The 21,623-nt window shown below is 47.4% G+C and overlaps 1 protein-coding gene and 1 long non-coding RNA gene across 7 annotated transcripts in view; one reads left to right on the top strand and one right to left on the bottom strand.

Moving 5' to 3' along the window:
* Positions 1-1,947: 1,947 nt before the first annotated feature.
* On the bottom strand, positions 1,948-2,612 carry LOC123652143. Its single transcript, XR_006741295.1, has 2 exons — positions 2,357-2,612; positions 1,948-2,092 (listed from the first exon to the last, which is right to left on the bottom strand). It is a non-coding gene; the product is annotated as an uncharacterized LOC123652143 (long non-coding RNA).
* A 191-nt stretch (positions 2,613-2,803) lies between these two features.
* SMARCA2 (SWI/SNF related, matrix associated, actin dependent regulator of chromatin, subfamily a, member 2) overlaps positions 2,804-21,623 on the top strand; it is a 169,228-nt gene continuing 150,408 nt past the window's right edge. For 2 of the 6 annotated variants that reach the window (XR_006741294.1, XR_004987180.2), the window contains exons 1-2: positions 2,804-2,943; positions 18,154-18,417. Coding sequence is in view for 4 of the 6 variants with exons in the window: in XM_036433911.2 (XP_036289804.1) it covers positions 18,193-18,417 (225 nt within the window). In the remaining 2 variants the exon portion in view is untranslated. Of the gene's footprint in view, positions 2,947-5,258; positions 5,516-18,153; positions 18,418-21,623 lie in introns of those variants that run through there. The other 4 variants (XM_036433911.2, XM_036433913.2, XM_045580153.1 and 1 more) reach the window with 3 other exon arrangements.

Consider the following 21,623-nt stretch of genomic DNA (forward strand, 5'->3'; position numbering starts at 1 on the left):
TCCCAGAGTCCTTTTAGCCTCCAACTATATTTGCTTTCATGTGATTTTCTGCAAAACAACAGAACCCCATCATTTTTCTCCTTAACGTCAGTTCTTAAATTTTGCTTTACCGCAGATGGGAAGCTCATGCTGTATGTTCTACAATCTTCTTTTTGTGCCGAGCGGATGGTGCTGCCTTTTCATTTCTCCCGAGCATAAATCTTATTTTATAAAATTCATACTTGATGCATTGCAAGCTACACACAAGAAAATTCTTCAGAGGAAAGACCTGAAGGGAGAAGGGGGTGCTTTCTTAGACCAATGTGAAGGGAGTAGGAGATGGAATATCTGTTATTTAATCTCTGCTCCCAATGACAGATTTTATTTCTCAGTTCCCACAGTTGTGCATATAATACATGGATACTCATCCTTCCAGATACTGCATCAACATTTTATATGAGCTGAAGAATATATATGTAACAAAGAACATATATATATATATGAGGGAAATGTATATATATATATATATATATATATATATATATACACATTTCCCTCTGACAAAATGCCAGAAGAAATGGCTAATCTCTTCCTCCAGTGTCTTACTAAGATTGTTCTTTTGAAATTTGGCATGGCAAGTAGAGGTAGAGTCTTAAAGGAATAAAGGACCTTCTTTTCAAGAAAAATATGGTAAAGTCATCAATTTCTGAAAAATGGCATGTGAGGTTGGCATGTCAGGGAAACAAATTATCCCCCCGCCCCCAATTAAAACCTAGTATTACCTTAATGCAATAAGTCTTGCCGTTAGGTTAAAGACCTTTTATAGACAACTAAGCTATCTGGCTATATTTCTGGTTGCAATTTACTAGGTAGTTAGGAGTTATACTTTAACTACATTGCTAATTTTGTTTAAGATTCCCAGCTGTATTTTTTTTTCCAGTTAGCGGTTACACTGGCATATCCTCAGGCAGAGAAAGTTCTTACAAAAGATTCTTCATGGCACACTCTATCCTATTTCTTTCAGAGGTGCTATCTTTCATTGTCTTGAGATTCACTTTGGGATAGACAGAAAATTATGAAGATAAAGTTGACAAGCCAATAGCAAAAAGGACAGGGTGGGTGATCACTGACACCCCTAGCTGCCTTAAATGGTCCCTTGCAGACTCTACCTCGGCCAGCAGTGGGCCAGCAAGGTAAACCGTTCTTGCCACTTTATGACCACATGCAGCCTTTGGTGTTCTTTCCATTGCCTGGCGTCTTTGAGGGATCCAGCGCATAGTTTTAAGCATCCTAGAACTGCATTTCAGACCAGATTGCTCAAATAGAGTCAATTTGCAACAGTGAAGCAGTCTTAAAATAGGATTTTACTCTAGGGAGAAAAACCCTCCACCAAATAGTCACAGTGCACTTTGAATGACTAATTTAAGCCATTACATTACAAAATAAAGGATAAATCATACTCTCATAACACTATTGTATAGAAGCAGTTTTAATTTTAGGAGTCAAGCACCTACATCAATCTGAGTCTAAAATAATAGACCTGTGATTTAAAACGCAACATTCTTTCACACTTCATAAAACTAAAAATAAAATTGTCTCAGCAAACACTGACCTATTCCTCCCGCCAAAGTACTGTATTGCTAGTAAAATTGGAACAAGAGGTCTCAAAACCGCAAAGTGCCAGCAGTTTACTGTTTGTAGCTTTAATTGGTCTTAAACGTGGGGCGGGAAGAGAAGAGTCTATGGTCTGTAGAGAGAAAAAAGATTTATTCCCCTCCTTAAATCAAAAGCAGATTCCACGCTGGACTCCTCCCAACCCGCCCGCCCGCCCGCCCCGCCCCCAATGGGTTGTTTTTCCAAAATTTTGTATGTATTTTACCGAACATGACAGGTGAGGGGACGTCCGAGTGCTGTGTGTATGGTCCACAGAGTAAAACAGAAGGGTTGGGGCGGGTTTCTTTATTTTTAAGGCGTCCAGCCCATCAGCTGTTTCTCTCCCCACCCCCCCACCCCCATTGGCATTTGGAAGCTTGCAGTCCTTAGGAAGCTTGAAGGAAGTCCTTTCGAAAAGAGGCACATCGGGCAGGAATGTTCTTTGTGCCTGCCTCCCCGTCTACGGAAGAGAAAGGGGGCAGATTTATAATTACAGCCTTGGGGGTTGTGCGGGGGGAAGGGGGGAGATAAGGATTGGCGAGAGAGGGAGCGATAAAAAGTTTCAGCCCGCAAGACAATGTATGTTTTTTTTGTTGTTGCTTTTTTTCACGGTCAGCACTGTGCCACAAACAGCTTTGGTGCCACCCGGCGCCCTTCCCCGCTCCCCTCCCTTTCCCTCTGCAGGCTCGCCCTGGCAGGCGGAGGCACCGTTAAATTCCAGCACCTTCTCCGCAGAACCTCCAACTACTGCCCGCTATCACTCCGGCAGCCTTCCTCCGCTGTCCCCCGGCAGCCTCCCGGGGTGCCCGGCAGCGCCCCGGGAAGGGGACGGCTGCCCGGAGAGGGCGGGCGGGCGCCCACCTCCCCCGAGGCCGGGGCTCTCCGCGTCCTGCGCGGCTCCTCTGCTCCGGGCACCAGACACACACGGATCCACGCATACAGTAGAGCTGTCTCAGGCCACATTCTTGCACACCGCCCCCTCCTCCTCCTCTCCCCCCCCCCCTAATCCTCCCCCCCCCCAGCTCCCCGAGTCGCCGAGCTGCCCGGAGTGACAGGCGCCGTCCGCCAACCCGCGCCGGGGCGGGCGGGGAGGGGCGGCGCGCGGGGCCAACCGCGGCGCGTCTTCCGGCGCCCGAGCAGGCGGCGAGGGTGGGACCCGGGGCGGAGCCCGAGTTTTAGGAAGAGGAGGGGGACGGCTGTCATCAATGAAGTCATATTCATAATCTAGTCCTCTCTCCTCTCTCCCTCCGCTCCTGTACTCCGGGTGACTCAGAGAGGGAAGAGCTCCAGCCGGCACCCTCCTCGCCAGCAAAGGTAAATATAACTTACAACTCCCTTCCCCTGTCCTCCCCCCTCCCCGCGGCCTCCGGGCCGCCGCCGCCGCCGCCGCTGCCTCCCCAACCCCTCCGGCCCCGCGCCTCCCGCGCCGGGGATCATTCATGATTACCCTAATTATTATTTATTGTGCATGCGAGGAGATCACAACAAACAGGCGGGCCAACCGCCACCGCCACCACCGCAACAGCAACAACAACAACAACATCAACAAAAAAGCCCGCCCGCCTCCTCCCCGCGGGCCTCAGGTGGAATGCTCTAACGACAGAACCGGGCGGCGGTGGAAGAAACGGGAAAGTTTTTCAACCGAACCTCGCCGTTCTAATAATAACAGTGATAATTACCACTTCGAGGAGGGGGAATCCCAGCAAACCGCAGCCTGGACCCTGAGTCAGGCAGGCGGCGGTGCGCTGCCAAGTCAAGGTGCAGTGCACCCACTTGGCAAGGTGGCAACACCCCTTCCCCGCTCCCTTAAGAGCCTGGGGGTTGGGGGGGGGGGTACGCGGGAGGGGGCTGGAAGGCTGGGGGTTGGCGCGGGGGAGAGAAGGGAAAGGAGCCCGCTCACCCTGAGCAGTCGTCCCCGGAAGAGTTGGGAGTGCGGCGGGAGAGGCGGGCACGGAGCCTGGCCCGGCGGCGCGGCGCCCGGAGAGCGGCCGCCACCCGCTTCCCGGAGGCGAGGCGAGGAGGCTGCGGAGCCCCGGGCGAGCGGCCGGAGCTGCCCGGGCCGGCGCGCCCGAGAGGCGGCCGCCACCGCCGCGGGGCCGGTGCGTGGCTGCTCCGAGGTGTCACCTCCACTTTGCGCGTCTCCCCGGGCGGGGATGGCCTTGCTGACCGGCAGGCAGGCCTCTGGGGAGAAGGGCTGCCGGGGCGCTAATGCCCGAGGCTCTGCGGGCGTTTCTGCTCCTGGTCCCCGGCGGCCGCGCGGGCTCGGCCGTGCAAGTTCGGGGCGCCTGGCCCGGGCCGCGCTGCTGGGGAGGAGGGAGGAGGCGCCTGAGGAGGTCAGAGGTGCCCGCGGGACTCACTTACCACGCTCTCCCTCACCCCCTTCCTACCCACTCCCCCCTCCCGGGCTTGTCTTCTTTTGCTTTGAGTCTTCCTGCAGCCCGAGCCGCGGGGATCTCGGGCGTGGGTCGCCGCCCGCCACTGTCCGGGTGCTGGGGGCGCTCTGGGGCCCGGGAGACGCTGTGGCTTCTGGCCCGGAGGCCATGATCCGGATAATCCTCCTCTGCCTGCCTGTCACCCGCAGGACCCGCGCACACCGGGTGGCGATGGTGGCGTTCGCTGGAGAAGGGGAAGGGCTTCAGCGGGGAGAAGGGCGGGGGGGGGGGGGGTGGCCGGGGGTTTGATGAGGACGGGAGGCGGGGAGACCCAGTGGGAGCTTTAATCCCAATGGCAACACGCACCCATCTTTCTGGGTCTGTGCTCTCCAGTGGCTCTGTTCCCATCCTAACCTGGTTAACCCCTTTGCTTCCTCCCCCCCCCCCCCCCTCCGCCTCCCTCCTGCAAAACACGGCCATGCCTTCTGCAAAGGTGTCGCGATGCACTTCCCCAAACAGCCTGCCCGGCGCGCCAGTCCCCTGGCCACTCCGAGCCCCGCGCTCCGGGCGCCCCGCACCGGGCCCTGCGGTCCGGGCGCAGCGGTGCGGGCTCGGGGAGGCACCCGCGCCCTGATGTGGGCGCCCGGGCCGGTTTCCGGTCGGTTCCCGCGGGGACATCGCCTCCTGCCCGTGCTGTGCGCTCCGGGCTGCGTTATTATTATTTTTATGCGGGTTGCAGTGTGCGGCTGGTTTGGGTGAGCGCCGGGCTGGCCGGGCTGCTGGGGGGTGAGGGTGGGGGTGGAGAGAAGTTGGACGCGGGTCAGGCAGGAAAAAAAAAGTTTGTCAGGGCAGCTAAGTGGGGTGGGCTGGGCTGGAGGGGGGTGGCCAGCTCCCGTGGCTCGCGTCTCCGACCCCTCGGGCCGCTGCGAGTGTGTTTGCGCGTGACTGAGTGTGAGTGTGGGTGTGCGTGTGGGTGTGAGTGTGGGGTGAGTGTGGGTGTGCATGTGGGTGTGGGTGCGCGCGGGGCCGGGGCGGGGAGACGGCGCGGGGGGGGGGGGGGGGTGCGTGTAGCTGGGGTGTGAGTGTGCGTGTGGCTGTGGCTGTGGCTGTGGGTGTGAGTGTGACTGTGAGTGTGACTGTGAGTGTGCGTGTGGCTGAGGGTGTGAGTGTGGCTGTGAGTGTGCGTGTGGCTGTGGCTGTGGGTGTGGCTGTGAGTGTAGCTGTGGCTGTGGGTGTGAGTGTGCGTGTGGCTGTGGCTGTGGGTGTGAGTGTGCGTGTGGCTGTGGCTGTGGGTGTGAGTGTGCGCGCGCGGGCGGCGGGGAAGCAGGAAGTCCCCGCGGCGGAGCGCACACGGACATGTTTGATCGCCGCCGTGACAGGACGCGCGCGGGCGAGGGAGCGGCGGCCGGGGCTGGGCCGCGGGCCTAGGGCTCCGGCGGACACGGGCTCCCTCCCGGCCACAGGTTCGGCGAGCCCCGCTCGGCTCCTATGTTTGTTCCGCGTCCCCCCAGGTAAGGAGCCTGCGCCGCCGCCGCCGCCCGCCGGGGTGCGGATCTTTCCAGCACTTTCCCCGCCCGCTCCCGCTCCTCGGGCTCCTGGCTCGCTCTCCTGCAAAGTCAGGCGGGCGGGGGACACGGGCTCCCTGCCCTGCGGCCCGTGGCGTGGAAACTTTGCCGCGGGAGGCAGCGAGGGGGAAGAAGGCCTTCCCGGCCGCTGTCGCCTGTCAGTTCTCCTCTCCTGCGGGTCCTGGGAGTGGAGTCGCTGCTCCCCGTGTGTTGGTTGCACGTTCAAACTTCAGGCCTAAACGTGCCTCCAACTCGGGCAGGATTTTACTCCAGCAGTGAAATAAATACTCAGAGTTGTCCACTTGGTCTTGCCAGGTGTTTGGATTTTTTAAAAAAGGAGGAGACAGGCTTCGGGGAGTCGAGGGAAGTGGGGGTGTCGTGCAGAATCCATTCCTTCCTAGTGCCTGCACCGGTGGTTATGTAATTTCAGTAGCACATGGGTGCAGAGCCCATTGGGGCTTCTCCCCTGTCTTTGTTTATGTAACTTTTGGGAGAGTTTTGCAAGGTTGTCGCCTGTTTTTCCTCCCTGCCTGACCTGAGGGAGGCTGGTGCTTTTGAAAAATCAAAGCGACCCCTGTTTCGTGTCATCGTTGTCATTGTGCGCAGGCTGTCTCCCCAAGTATGTGTCAGGGGAGAGCATAAGGAAGACATTAAGGATACACGTCTACTGTATTGAGTGGTTACTTTTCACTTCTGCCTGTTACCAATAGCAGGGTTAAATTTTAAACTTCCATTTCAAAGGACTGGCTTATTTACATCTGGTTATGCCATGCTTGTAGGAACAGAATGCTTGTATGAGCAGAAAGATTGCTGCTTGCATGTGGAGAAAATTCCTGCCCAACCAGTACAACTCAGAAACCACTGAGGGTTGTACTGAAATAAAAACCATGCCCAGTGTTGTGTGTGTGTGTGTTTTCTTACAGAGACACATTCAGATGTTTTGGGTAATATTTCCCACCATTTATTTGGGGGGACCACTACCCAAGGCTTGTTTGCCCACACTGGACTTGGTAGGCTTCCAGCCCACTGCCTAGCACAGTGGCAAAGTGTTAAGAGGTGTGTCAGGTTTGAATTCAAGGTGGTACATTGTTATGCAAATTGAGACACACTTTTAGGAATCTAATAGCCTCTTTTTATTCTAGATTTTTCTTTCTTTTCCTTTTTAAAGCTTGCTGACAACTCAAATGTTAGCTGCTGGAAAGAAGGGATTTGGAGATACTCATTAGGTTGCAAATAATATTTATTGGCATGGACTAAAGAAAAAACACACCTCTGGACTGAGGCCCCTGTCTCTTGCTGGGCGGTATTAAAGAGAGACGCTGTGTTGGTGAAGAATATTGTAGAATAAATTAGGAGTTTGCGTTACCAGGACACTTGAAGAATTGGCAGAGGTGAGGGAGGCTTCCTTCAATGCAGCCTTTCTCTCCTGAGTGACAGCAGTTACAGGCCAGCTTCTGGGCTAGCGGCACTGTGGCGTTTCACAGAAAATATTCCCTGCGAGTGTGTGTTCAAAGCAGCCTCAGATCTTTTCTTTTGTTCCATTTTAAAGTGGCTTTTTGAGCATTTCTCGTCAAGTTTCTTGAAAAGTGCTTTGACCAACACAGGAGGCTTGGAATTTGACACGCACACACAAAAGTAACCTCAGCTTGTATTATATTGTTAACACTTGAATCCTGTTTAAAATACCTCTGACAGTGTAACTAGAAGGCAAGACTTTGGCAAATAATTATTTAAAACGTTCTCCCTTTAATTAAGTTGGAAGTAAGTCATTTTACTGACCAGCCTGAAAGCACACCCCATTCTTCTCTGGAGGTAATTGGGATGCCTCTTCTATTGCTCTAATATTTTGACATTTCATTTTTTAAAGGCTCATTATGTATTCAAGCAAGAGCATAAAAGAGGAAACTTTCATAAATTATAAAAGTGGTGCCTGCCCTTTTTTTCCCTTTAGAAGTCTTCCTTTGTAAACAAGGCCTTTGTTTGTCAAACTCTCTTAGGTCAGCAGCTTTTTGATACTCCAGAGAAATAATAAATTGCTATTTATGACATCTTGACATGCTGCCATGAGAACAACTGAATTACCGCAGACATAAGGCTAAGGGGTGTTTGCCAGTCCTAGCCTATTGAAGGTGTATTGGTTGGTAGGACCTGATTTAGCCACCAGAAGTTTTGATTCTCATTGTTCATGGTAAGATCATTTTAAGGCAAGTCATGGGCAGTTGCTTACCATGAGTGGACTTAGAAAGCTCTCAGTAAATGAATTACATTTCTCTAGTACTTCTGATGAAGAAATGAGAAAATTTCTATAATGTAAAAGCCATATGTGGAACCTACTTGTGAATTTTTTCTTGCTACTTTTTTTTAATGTAAAAGAATTATCTTCTAATTTATTTCAATTCCTTAAGTGTATTCTATAGATTGTTTTTGAACAATTGAAGATGCTGAATTTTCTGTCGTTTTTGCAAGAGTTTGTATTATGGAAATTTAATCTCTAGCCAGTTAGTGAAATCATGAATCAGTTCATTAGTAGTTGGGAATAGAAAATACAGAAATGTGGTGGTAAGTTATTTGGTAGAGTCTTTTAAAAAGGTCTGTTTTCCACAAAAGAAATTGTGACTGTATTTATGGGAAACATAGGAGTCTAAAACTTAGTTCCATCAGAGCCATTGGGAAAGGTAACATTTATCTTCCTAAGATATCTATTCCAAGTTAAATGGGACCTTGCAATATGGGTTTGGGAAACTTTATAACTTTATTACTATTTATTATGACTTTTCCCCCCTCTTATTAATGTAGCACTTTTCCTTGTAGGTATTAAGTATTCAGGATATATTAGACCCTTTAAGTAATACTAGTCTTGAAGATACAGTCAAAGGTACTTGAATAATTATATTTTAGCAAAACATAATAGAGCTGACAAAAGTCAGGAGCTAAATAGTTGGTCTTTTGAATGTTGCATATAAACAATGTTTAATTTTAATTATGAGTTTATTACCCACTAATTCACTCACTTGGAATGATGTTTTAGATATAGAAAATACTGTTTTTGAAATGTTGACATAAGTAAAGCACTTCTGGCTTTAAAATACATTATTATATAACTAAAGCCTACCATGAATAATGATGTTTTGTTATAGATATAAGACTTTTGGAACATTTAGACAGTTAAAAACAGGCTATATATCTTCATGATTTAAAATTATTTAAACTGTTGTAGTTTTCGGTATATAAGCATCAACTTAAGTCTTAGTCTTATAACAATATATCATCTATCTCTATTCAAGTGCTAATGTTTTAGAAACTTTGCAGAAACTGAACTAATTGAAATTTGGGCTGGCCTCTTTTTAAATTGATGAATGGAATCCACAGAAGTTGAAATAAATTTAAAAATTAAAAACCATTAAATATAATTACAGACCACCCCTCTCCTTTCTAAAAATAAATGGTTTTATTTACTGATGAGAGAGGAAGGGAAGGAGAGAGAGAGGGAGAGACAGACAGACAGACAGATAGACGTTGATTTGTTGTTTCGCTTACTTACACATTCATTGGTTGCTTCTTTTATGTGCCCTGACCAGGGATGGAACCCACATCCTTGGCATATCAGGACAGTGATCTAACCAACTGAGCTACCTAATTAGGGCTCCTTTTTTTTTTTTTTTTTTTTTTTAAACAGAATTCAGAAATCTCTGACCAAAAAGAGTCAGGATATGTTGGTTTATGAAAGCCATCTAACTTGGAAATGGAATGTCCATGAGGACAACAGCCCTCTCCCGTCTCCCCACTATGCTTTCGTACCAGGCACTCAATGGCTTTGAAAAAATTTGCAACATTCTTGTAGCTAGCTGTTGTGCTGTATTCCTACATGTCCTAAAATGTTATTAAGCAAAAATTCATAATTCTGTAAAAAAAAAAATGACCTACAGTTGAGAACTTATGTGTCTCAAAGAATGTACTGGAACGTGTGAACATGAATAGCAAATAGTAAACTGCACAGGCAGTGTGATCCGGGGAGAGATCAGGGCGAGCTCTCTCAGGCCCACGGGATAGATAAGGTCTTCTCGATGGCATAGGGTTGCGGCTGGAGGTGGGCAGAGGTGGGGGTGAGGGACTGTGATCACCTGAGATCAGAAGGAAGTCCTGAGAGCACAGGGACTGAGCCCGAAGATTCTGGGAGAAGACCAATGCACCGCTTTTGGCCTGGTTGCCCAGGACAAGAGGGTCCAGGTGGGGAGAATGTTGAAAGGATAAAGTTGGAGATGGTAGGAAGACCCGACTCCCGGGCTCATGTATGAATATTTTATCCAATGCCTATTGGAGGCTTGTCCCTCAGAAGTTTTGAGCAAGGCTATTCATGACCAAAAAATGTTTTAGATGAACCTGACAGAATGTCGATACGATGCCAGGATGGGAACGGAGGCCTTTAGAAGGATCCTTGGGATAATGTGCATTTTTGCAGGGTAGCTCAGCGGGTGTCATCATGTGTAATATTTCATCTGATTTGTGTCACAGGTGAGGCTGGAGCCGCTATTATTATGCTTATTTGCAGGTGAAGAACTTGAACCTCACAGAGGTCAAATGAACTATCAATACACGGTGATTTCCTTAATGGCATACACGTGTGATAAGTGACCGTTCTTCATTTTAATTTCAAGAAGGGCTCCTTCTGGAAATTTTGCCCCTACTACAAATGCTGTGGCGTATCAAAGCTCATCTGTCACATGACAGAACGGAGTTTTGGTGCCACAGTGTGCCATGTCCACCAGAAGAGTTTGAAAGTGTGTATTTCAGACTCTTGTATGTGTTCAATGTGTAAACATTATCTCAGCAGACTGAGGTGACTATCACTGATGCTTCCCAGCATCCCAAATGAGCTTGCCTTGCAAAGGGTTTAAGGAGCCTTAGGAAGGACCGTCACATGGAAACACACACACAGCACACTGCAGGTGTGTCACACTTTCATACTAGCCGTCATTGGCTTGTTTGGTTTGGCTTAGTTGGGTTTTGACTCATTGCCTAGCAGTTTGGGTTCAGATGACTTTTAGACTCGGCAGTTACCCATGGTGACCTTTATAACCACCCCCAGAAGGGATTCCCAGCTCGGAGGGAGGCTCTGCAGAGCTGCTCTTCGGTTGAGGGGTTTCCTAGTCCTTGGGGATTTCTGGCAGACACTCTTTTTACCAGATGTTTTCCTTTGTGGCAGCCCGGTGGAAGGGGTCCGGGTGATGGTGCTGAGAGCCAGGCTCCTGTGAGGCGGGGCCGGGGAAGCGTGGGACACTTGGTGGCCACCGCAGAGTGTGCCATCCTCCGTCTGGCACGGAGCCGCCCCCGCGCCTCTGCCAGGTCTCCCTGGGGGGGGGGGGGGCGACGGTCCTGAGGCAGCTTATTTACAGGGAAGGCAGCCGCTCTCACCTCAGCGTGTTTCCATGGCTCAGCGATGACGAGTGCACAGAAGCCCAACAGACTTCCACCCAACTGCTTCTTTGAAACTCACTCCACTTTGCATGGGACACTCGACCAGAATAACCACAGGAAACATGCTTTCCCTGCTTTGCTCCAGTTTGGGTCCAGCAACGTGTAATGTCAACTTGCAGCCCAGCGTGGCTTTATCCGCAGCACAGACCACGCTGTGCGCTGTTTAAAGCTGCACGACTGAGACCGAGAAGCACGGGGCTTTGGTAATACCACCTAACCTCGTGGTTGGCAAACTGCGGCTCCTGAGCCACATGCGGCTCTTTGGCCCCTGAGTGTGGCTCTTCCACAAAATACCACAGCCTGGGCGAGACTGTTTTGAAGAAGTGGCCTTAGAAGAAGTTTAAGTTTAAAAAGATTGACTCTCAAAAGAAATTTCAGTCGTTGTACTGTTGATATTTAGCTCTGTTGACTAATGAGTTTGCCAACCATGGACCTAACCCAACAGCCTGGGCCTCTACAAGAGAAACTTCTGATAGATTTTTCTTTATCTTCATTGCTGCTCTCCTGACCCAGCTCCTCTCCCCCTTTAAGCTTAGTGGTGCAGTCCCAGCTCTAGAGCTGTGGCTACTTCTTGTGGGCGATTATCAGTTCTTTTCTAGAGAAAGCTACATAGAAGCGAGAGGCCCTTCAGGTCAGGAGAGACACTCTGAGTCAGCAAACGGACATGAAAAGAACTCCTTTTTTTTTTTTTTTTTTTTTTTTTTAACTTATCTTCACTTTCTCCTGAGCCTACTGTCCTACAGAACAGCCAGGAAACTTGAAAAGACTGAGTTATTCTTAGGATGTGAGCGGGGCCTAGTTTTCAGTCCTAGTGTTCCACCGTTAGCCTGCACCCCCGTCTTTCTGTGGATCCTGCAGAGATAAACACCTGCCGGAGAGCTAAGATTCCCTGTCTTTCCTATGGCCTTCGGTGGGAAGAGTTCTGTAGGGTGTGTTGCCTACAGTCATGATGGTGGCATTTCCCTCAAGTGCTTTCTGCAACTAGAAAACAGAGTTTCCAGGAAGCGTCTGTGTGTTTCTTTTTATGCCAAGGCCCAGCTGACACGCCGCCTTCTCCGCGCAGCCTGCCCCGCCTCCCTTCTCCAACTGCTCACCAGCTCCTACCCTAGGCTGCACTGGACACCTGAGCGATGCCCCTTCTTGTCTCGCAGGAAGTTCCCTTTCTCCTCCTCCCTCTCTCCCCGTTGTTTATGGATGTGTGCTCTTTCCCTATCAGACTGGCAGAGCCTTGGAGTAAGGAAGCCCTCTGGTCGTTTTTGCACACGCTTTGTGCCCATGGAGTCCGTACAGTTGGGAATAGATGAGTCAAATTGGGCCTCCAGGATGTTTGATTAAATGTCACCGACCTCTTTGGTTCATGACATTATCTCACATTCTCTCCAGGGCTTCTCTTTTCTTCTCTGCCCCTTCATAAGCTACTATGTTATCACAGCCAGGCCCAACTGGTGTGGCTCAGTGGTTGAGCATCCGCCTATGAACCAGGAGGTCACGGTTCCATTCCCAGTCAGGGCGCATGTCTGGGTTGCAGGCTCGATCCCCAGTAGGGGACATGCATGAGGTAGCTGATCAGTGATTCTCTCATCATTGATGTTGCAAAACCTCTCCCCCGTTGTTTCCATCTTTGCTTCTCCGACCTGGGCTTCCCACTCCTATCATTGCTGTGTGCTCTCCACCCACGGGTGGGTGGCCTGGCCTGACGGGTGTAAGGGCTCAGCATTGGCTGGGAGTCAAACCAGGTGGTCTCTTTCCACCTTCTTCCTTTCAATAGGAATGTGACAAAAATGTCTTCTCAATTTAAGTCACCAAAATTATTAGGAAGCACGTATGGGTGTGGTTCTATATCACCGCAGGTGTGGGGGTCTTTGGTGTTTCTGTGGATTGCAGTAAGACTGGAAAGTATAGATGCTTTCTCATGGTTGTGATGGTTGGACTGGTAACCCTTAAAATCCCATGAAGTTGAGCTGCTTTTAATATGAAGACGGGTGCGCTGTGGCTTTCAGTGAGAGAAGAGGAAGGAGCCTGGGGCTGAGGGGAGATGTCTGTGGTGGTTGGAGTTGCGAGAAGCTCCGAGCCTTTATTTTTAAAAACACACACTCACCGGTTGTAAAGGCAGGAACATGGGGAGGAGAAGAGACATGGTGTACTGCTGAAAAGTACTTGGCCAAGAATGCAGCGGCCTGGCTCTCGGGCAGTGCTGGTCTGAGGCAGGGAAGCATGCGGGGAAGGTAGAGGATGAGCATTGTTGGTATGGGGAGGCCGCTGTGCCGTACCCTGGCTCCCCCCACTCCCACCACAGAAACACACAAACACACACACACACACACACACACACACACACACATTCTCCTCATTATATTGGCCACGTAACTGTGGAACCCCTTGTTCTTTTCTGGGACAAAGTAAAACTCCCTCCCCCAACACAAAATAAGAAATAAGTTTTGGGTGTTATCTTGTGGACAGATCAACCACTGCCCTATCAAGGTTATCTGAGCTCTCTGCCCTCACCGCCTCCTTGGCCTGCAGCCTGTTGTTGCTGCAGAGAGGAAGGGGGTTGGATTCCTAGGGATGCCTGCAGGGCCGGTGAGGGAGAGGCCCAGTCGGCCAATCCCGGACTTTAAGCTTTAGTCTTAGTAACTTGGTGAGAACAAGCCCGGCTGCCAGAGACTAGAACCTGTTGTCATTTATTATTCTCCCCGCTTTGCACTTTGGGGAGGTTTCCTCAGGCCCCTGAGCTGTGCTGTCAAGTTGCCACCAGAAAGGAGGAGGCCAGGACTGGGCGCTTCTTTCGGAGGTACACCTGAGGTGACAGCTAGGCGCCACTCTGGGACAGCCCAGATGAGGCCACAGAGCCTCCCGGGAGCACCTCACGGGCAGGGAGGTTGCGAGATGCACCCTGTGGCTGGAGAGACAGAGGGAGGGAGCCTGGAGATACTCCTGTCCCAAGCCCAGCAGAGGCCTAGAGACCCCGAGGGAAAAGCGCTTTGCTCAGGGCCCTAGAGGGAGTAGCAGCCCTGAGAGGGAAGACCTGGGTCTCTGGACTCCCAGTGGGAAGCCAGAGAGAACCACTTTCAAGGTGCGCGAAAGTCTAGATCCCTGCCAATCGTGAGCCCGGTGGCACGGGGGTAGGGGTTTGGGGGCGGGATTTTACTAGACTGTGCTATTTCTCTGAGCTAGTTTCTCACCTGAGTCATGCTATGTAATGAACACATTCGTTAAGTTTATGCATCTGAATGTCTTCTTCATAAAAAGTTAACTGCATAGTATTAATATTCCACTTATATGTCTATACTTTTTTTCATTTTCCTTTTCATGTGTTTTTCACTTTTAAGTTTTTTTAAAAATATATATTTTATTGATATTTTTACAGAGAGGAAGGGAGAGAGATAGCCAGAAACATAGATGAGAGAAACATCAACCAGCTGCCCCTTGCACACCCCCTACTGGGGATGTGCCCGCAACCAACGTACATGCCCTGACCGGAATCGAACCTGGGACCTTTCAGTCTGCAGACTGACGCTCTACCACTGAGCCAAACTGGTTTCGGCTCACTTTTAAGTTTTTAATAGTTTCCTTTAACAAAAAATGAGGAGCATAGTTATGGGGCTGTGTGCAGATGAATATGATCATATTTGTAGAAAGGAGTATTATAGGTAGTGTATCGATATATTAAAGTATGGAAAGCAGGACTACCAGGCAAAGTACTTGTAATTATCATTGTTCAGGTGTGTGCTACAGTATATCATTGTCGTAGCTATTAAAGCCTATTTTAAGGTAAATTATTACTGGAAATAAGTAATTTCCTCTTATTCACAAAAAAATAAAGGGATGTCTTAGTTTGCTGACGTACATAAAAGAACATAACTTGTAGTGCCCCTGAATTGACGTCGGCTTCCTAAATTCAAAGTGCTGACTGAACACGTGTGTGTGTGTGTGTGTGTGTGTGTGTGTGTGTGTGTGAAGGGGTGGGCTGCCAAAAAATGTTACTTCCGTCTGCTTTGTTAATCACAAAGAATAAATAATAACGTTTGGCTCTCTAGAGAATTCAAGGCTATAATTCACCCGTGAGGCTTCCCTGTTTTAGAAACCGCTTGAACTACGCTTTTGGTCCCATCTTCTATAAGCAAAAGAGTTTGCGTGATCCCCTGCTTGTTATATTCACTCCAGAGCAGCCTATCATCGCTCCCTGTTTTAGCTGAACTCAACAGAGTGCCCTAAATTCTTTTCTTTTTTTTTTTTCTTTTAATTTTTACTAAAGTATAGTTGGCATATACAATTGTTTTAGTTTCTGGTGTGCACCATGATGATTGGGTATTTATATGCCTTGCCATGTGATCACCACCGTCAGTCTGTTAACCGTCATCATGCCGTGTTATTATGACACCAGAGGCCCGCTGCGCTCGGGTTGTCCTTAGCCCGGCCTGTGACCTCTCGCAGGCTGGAGCCCTCGGGGTATGTCCGGGAGCAGGCCAAACCAGTGCTGTCACAGGTGGGAGAGGTTCCCACCACCACCGCTGCACTCGCCAGCCCTAAGCCCTGCTTCTGGCTGAGTTGTGCTTCTCCCACTCCCCCACCCCCAATTCCATGGGAGCTCACTGACCACCAGGGGCAGCTCCTGCATTGAGCATCTGCCCCTGGTGGTCAGTGTACGCCATAGTGACCGGTCGTCCAGCTGTTTGGCTGATTTGCATATTAGCCTTTTAAAAATATTTTTACTGTATTCCCTGTGTTGTACACTACATCCCTGTGGCTTATTTGTCTAATATCTGGAAGTTTGTACTTCTTATTCCCCTTCACATTTTTCTCTCATTCCTCACCCCTTCCACTCTGGCAACCATCAGTTTGTTCTGTCTGTGAGTCGGTTGCTCTTTTGTTTTGTTTATCTGTTTTTGTCTTGTGGGTTTTTTGGTTTCTTTTTTTTTTTTTTTTTAGATTCTACATATAAGTGAAATCATATGGTATTTGTCTATATCTGACTTCTACCCTGAGTTATTGCCTATGCTTTTAAGATTTCTTTTTCAATTACAGATTACATTCAATATTATTTTCTGTTAGTTTTAGGTGCATAGTATAATGATTAGGCTTTACAAACTGGTCCCTGTGAACACACCTCAGACACTGATTGGCCTATAATTTTTACATATAAAATAATTGACTCTGTTAATTGTTTGCCCTTGAAATTGTTGTTTCAGCGCATTCAGATATTTTTTGAGCACTTCCTGCAGGCTGGTCAGAGGCGCTAGGGATACAGGAGTGAAAAAGAGCCAAACCTGTCTTCATGGCCTTCACCTTAGAGGTTCTGCGAGAGGCGATAGTAGGTAGCTAAGAATGGAACTAACGTGAGGTGTTTTTTTAAACCTCTGCTTCCACTGTGGAGTGGGCCTTGTTACAGGTGGCTGGGCCTCTGTGGTCTAATTCTATCCCTGCCTCTGAGCAATGAGAGAGTAAATCTCTTACAGTGTCTCACTCTGTATTTGCAAGGTTAACAGCAGAACGTTTTTTGTGTGTACAGGTGTGTGCCCCCAGATAACATACTGTGTAATAACTACGATCAGTAGTGGCATTCCGCAATCTTTCTGGGATCATTGATCTCCATCAGAATTTGGAAAACCACTTTTTTACACTTTTTTTTGGCTCATGTCCAAGAGGCAGTGATACCCACCCATAAGGGAGCTCCTCAGAGGGGATGCCAAGAAGTTTTAGAGCGTGGGCGATGGAATATGACTTTGCTGAAACAGACCCAGAATTGACATACCTCATCTGTGGCGGGCCCCGACCCAGTGGGCATGGATGACTTCTTTAGGAACATGGGCCACAGAGAGGCCTGGGACGAATTCTCGGCTGCCCACGTTGTCTTCAGTCGGCTGTCAGGGGGACCACATCCTTAAACCGATCCTTCTGATCCCCTCTGGCTTTGTGGAGGTGGTGGGGGAAATAATGCTCAAAAAGAGTGGCCCAAGGAGGAGAAAACACTAATTTGAAAAGATATAAGCACCTTTATGTTCCTTGCACTATTATCTACAATAGCTAAAACATGGAAATAGCTTAAGTGCCCACTGATGGATGAATGAATAAAGAAGATGGAAATTACTCAGCCGTTAAAAGGAAGGAAATCTGAGGGCAGTATTATGCGAAGTGAAACAAGTCAGATGGAGAAGACAAATACCGTATGATTTCACTTATATGTGGAGTCTTTAAAAAAAAAAAGCCATGAACAAACAAAACAAAATCACAGAACCGATTGGAAAGGTGTTCAGAGGAGTGTGACATGGGTAAAGGGGGTCCATTATATGGTGATGGATGGTAACTAGATTTACAGAGGTGAACACTATGCAGTGTATCCAAACATCTATAATGTTGAACATCTGAAATATATATATAGTCTGAATACCAATTTAATAATAATAATAATAATAATAATAATGATAATAATAATAGATGGCTGCTTATTGCGCCAGGCAAGCGACTGTGTTTTTACATGGATCACTGCATTTCACTCTTAGCTAATAATTATATCACATAGATATGTGAACCCATATTTGTCTGAATCCCATAACCTCAGCTCTCCCTATGATTTGGGGATTCTCTTTCATTCTCAATTTATGGAATTGTACTTTTTCGCTATCTGGGATTTTAACTACCTAGGATTTTCTATGGAGTTTTGAATGTCCATTTACTTAATGAAAATGGATGTCGGTTGGACATGTTTTAAGGGGTTATATTTTAATGGCTTTGGGAGGTTAATGACTTGTTAGGTGCCCCGGCCAGTAAGTAATGGAGAGCATCTGTTGGCTTTGGTAATAAATTTCAAACTTGTTCAGAATTCTGCTTATGTGCTAAATTTGAGTTTCTCCAGTGAGTACTTTTTGTATCTTGGATGATTTATGTCTTTCTGGGGAATCATTTAGAATAATTTTTTTTTTCTTTTAAACAAGTGGTCTTCATAAAGACTAGGGCAGATGGATATATATCACACTCAAACATCTGGATCAGGCAGGGCAGTTCTGTTTGATGTTTGTTATAAAAATGGCACCGTCAAATACTAACAACTGTTTTATTCTGATCTTAACATCATGTTGAAAACATTCCTTTCCCCCCCTTCTTTTCAACTCAGTATCGTTGCACTGATTGGCGGAGACACAGAGAAGTAGATGTCCACACCCACAGACCCTGGCGCGATGCCCCACCCGGGGCCTTCGCCGGGGCCCGGACCCTCTCCCGGACCGATTCTCGGACCTAGTCCGGGGCCTGGGCCGTCCCCAGGTTCCGTCCACAGTATGATGGGGCCAAGTCCCGGACCTCCAAGCGTCCAACACCCTATGCCTACGATGGGGTCTGCCGACTTCCCACAGGAGGGCATGCATCAAATGCACAAGGTAAGCGGCTGTTCTCCTGTTCGGTCTCCTCTTCTGGGTCCTGGGCAGCTAACATCCCCGGTAACCCCTGCCCCTCTGTTTCTGCTGTTTTTACGAGAGAAACGAGGTCTTTGTCTTACCCTGAACGTTATTAAAAACATACCTTCTGGGGCTCGTTTATTGGTACAGATGTTGCACCAGTCAGGAAGATCGGATTCGTGTCTTTTTAAAAAAAGACAAGATTGCAGTTCTGATAGTTAAATTCTCTGACGTATGGGATGCAGCTATTTTGGCTTGGTGAATTAGTGAATAAGTCTGACAATTAAATTAACTTTTATCAATCTAGTTACAATTGAACAAATTGAGAATTATTCTTTTTTTTTAAATCTTGGTATTTATTTTAAAAATTAGACCCCAAAGAGTAAAAGGAAAATGAGTCCCTTCCTGAAGATCCGCGGTGGTTCCTGGGAGGCCCTCGCATGCACTTGGCTGTCAGTCTCAGGGGCTTCCTCCTGGGGGAGGGGCCTGTCGTTTGTTTCGGGACTGTTATGATGACCCTCTGTTTGGGAGCCTTGGGCTGTTGCTGTGGGGGGACGGTCATACTGGTACAGCGTTGGCATTAGGCCTTCACAGGACACTCAAAGAAGAGAGAACAGCCTTTGGAGCAAGTAAACAAGAGCCTCTGAGACAGTTTGCTTTGAAAGTTAGCAAAAGCCAAAGAAACTCTAGGAGGCCACTGCATGTTACCTGAAGGTCGTGCCTGATGAGACAAGCAAAGGCTTTGCATCTCCCGTGGATGACGGATGCCACGGGGGGACAGGGCCGTGGGATGCCTGTTAGTGTTAAACAGACAGAACACGGAAAATACTGGTTTAACACTGAAAGATTACTGCAAAAGAGAGCAAGTCTTTCCTCTAATTGTGTGGGGACTGTAAGTCAATTTTAAGCTAAGGCATTGGAAACCAAAAGAAAAGATCCACTTTTTTTTTTTTTTTTTTTTTTTTTTTTTTTTTTTTTTTTTTTTTTTTTTTTTTACAAATTTTGTAATCTGATGATTTTCAAATCAGAACAGTTACTATATTGCTTGTTTTGAAAAATGAAACCACACTGAGATAAATAAAGGAGATGGTTAAGCCTGGCTCTACCCAGGATTGTTGACAGCTTTTCACACCTCACTTTTTCTCTGTGCTCAGGAAGCTCAGGAAAAATCATACACAGGTGTGATTCTTTTAAAAATAATTTTTCTTTCTCACCGTAATAGAATCATATTCCTACTTAATTACTCTGCAACTTCCTTCTTTGCGTTTAAAAATATATTGTGATTATCCCTATAATGTTCCCAAGTTCTCTCTCTTGTTTTATTTTTAGAAAGAGAAAAACAAAACACATTTTAGCTTGTCAGGTAGCTGAAGCAATAAAGCTATTTTTTATATCATATTTTTAGCAGACATATTGAACATATAGACATACTGAAGTCATTAAATTGTCTTCTGCTCATATTAAATTAATTTGGGAGCTATATTATAGATCTGATCTGTCACTTGTAAAACCTTAGTCCAGGTGGGTTAAATAATTTCAGAATGGGTTAAGGATGTCTCATCTCCAAAATGAAAGATAAAATGTGAAGGACATATTTAGCTAATCTTTATGATTATTTAAGCATTTAAAAGTTAGCTGTCCCTAGACGGTTTGGTTCAGTGGATAGAGCGTTGGCCTGTGAACTGAAAGGTCCCAGGTTCAATTCTAGTCAAGGGCCTGGGTTGTGGGGTTGATCCCCAGTGGGGGACTTGCAGGAGGCAGCTGATCTCTCATCATGGATGTTTTTTCTCTCTCTCTCCCTCTTCCTACATCTCTGAAATCAATAAAAATATATTTTAAAATAAGTTAGCTGTATAAAATAAGCGTTGTTTCAGTGTTACATTTTTGCACTGGGTTGTTTTTATTAATAATTATCTCTTCTGACCCCTTCTGTTCACATGTCCTCATATTCTCTACCCCCATCTGAAGGCTTTTTTGTTTGGTTTGGTTTTGCTCTCATTCTGCAAGGTGTGCATTTTTTTGCCAATCTGGTTTTCCTGAACCCCAGCCCCTCAGATAATTCCCTGTGTGAGGACGTGTTTAGTGCCGAAGTTCACACCTGCTGGCCAGATGCCTTCGCTTTCTTAGACTCTTTTTAAGGACAGCTGTGTGCCTCGTCTTTCTCCCCCTTCTCCCTCTGAGCGTCAGCTTTTTGCTTTGCAACACGACTAGAAATAAATAAACAAGTGGCCTAAATGCATCTGCTGTGCTGCTTTGATTTCCTCCCTATTATTACTACTTAACACACTCAGAGACGCTCTTTATACCAGACCCTTCCGATTTTTCTTCCGAACATCCTCTTTATGGTACATTTTCCCTCTTTTCAAGTGCATGCTTTTGACTCTGCAGAAATTAACTTTCCTTTCTCCAAAACTGCAAACATTCATGCTTTCTTGCTTGAAGTTATTTGGTTTCTATAAACTCCTGGAAATATTCCTTTCAGGCTGTTTCTGAAAATGCTGTTGCAGTTTGCAGAGGAATGGGCCTTTCCTTTCCCAAACGCGTGCTCCCTTGCCCAGTGCTGGACTGGATTAAGGTCCGCGCGGTAGCTGTTTGTTGTGTGTCTGTTATGCATGAGGCCTTAGGTCCTGTCCCCAGACCCTGTGTTCTTATTCCCCCTCACGGTGCCTTTCACCCTTTCCAGTCTGGCCCCTCTGTGGCACAGCTTCATCTGTGTCACTGCCTTCCCTTTCAGTGCTCGCCCCCTTCTCTGCCCTACCCAGTCTGTTTCTCTTTCCCCAACTGCCATGGAACGTTCTGGTTTCAACTTCTCAACTCTCCATAGTCCCTTCTGCTCCGATGACAAAAAAAAAAAAATTAAAAAAAAAATTACCCAATAAATCGATCCTCACAGACGTTTCAAATAGTCTTCCTTCAGACCTGGGACTCACTTCAGGTTTCAGGGCTTACTTAGGAAGGTATGGAAGGACAGCTTCTATTCGTATACCTTGTGAGCAGGATTTTATTTTTACTTTCCAGTTTTGATGTGACAGGAAAAATTCAGCTGTGTATAGTCTTACCTTTTGACTTACAGGTAGTTTTGATGATTCTATTGATGTAGTCTTTTTTATTTTTATTTTTTTTGTCCCCACCTCTAAAATATATGGTAGGGCCGAAACCAGTTTGGCTCAGTGGATGGAGCGTCGGCC

Source organism: Pipistrellus kuhlii, unplaced genomic scaffold (assembly GCF_014108245.1).
Source record: "Pipistrellus kuhlii isolate mPipKuh1 unplaced genomic scaffold, mPipKuh1.p scaffold_m20_p_12, whole genome shotgun sequence".
Classification (NCBI taxonomy): domain Eukaryota; kingdom Metazoa; phylum Chordata; class Mammalia; order Chiroptera; family Vespertilionidae; genus Pipistrellus; species Pipistrellus kuhlii.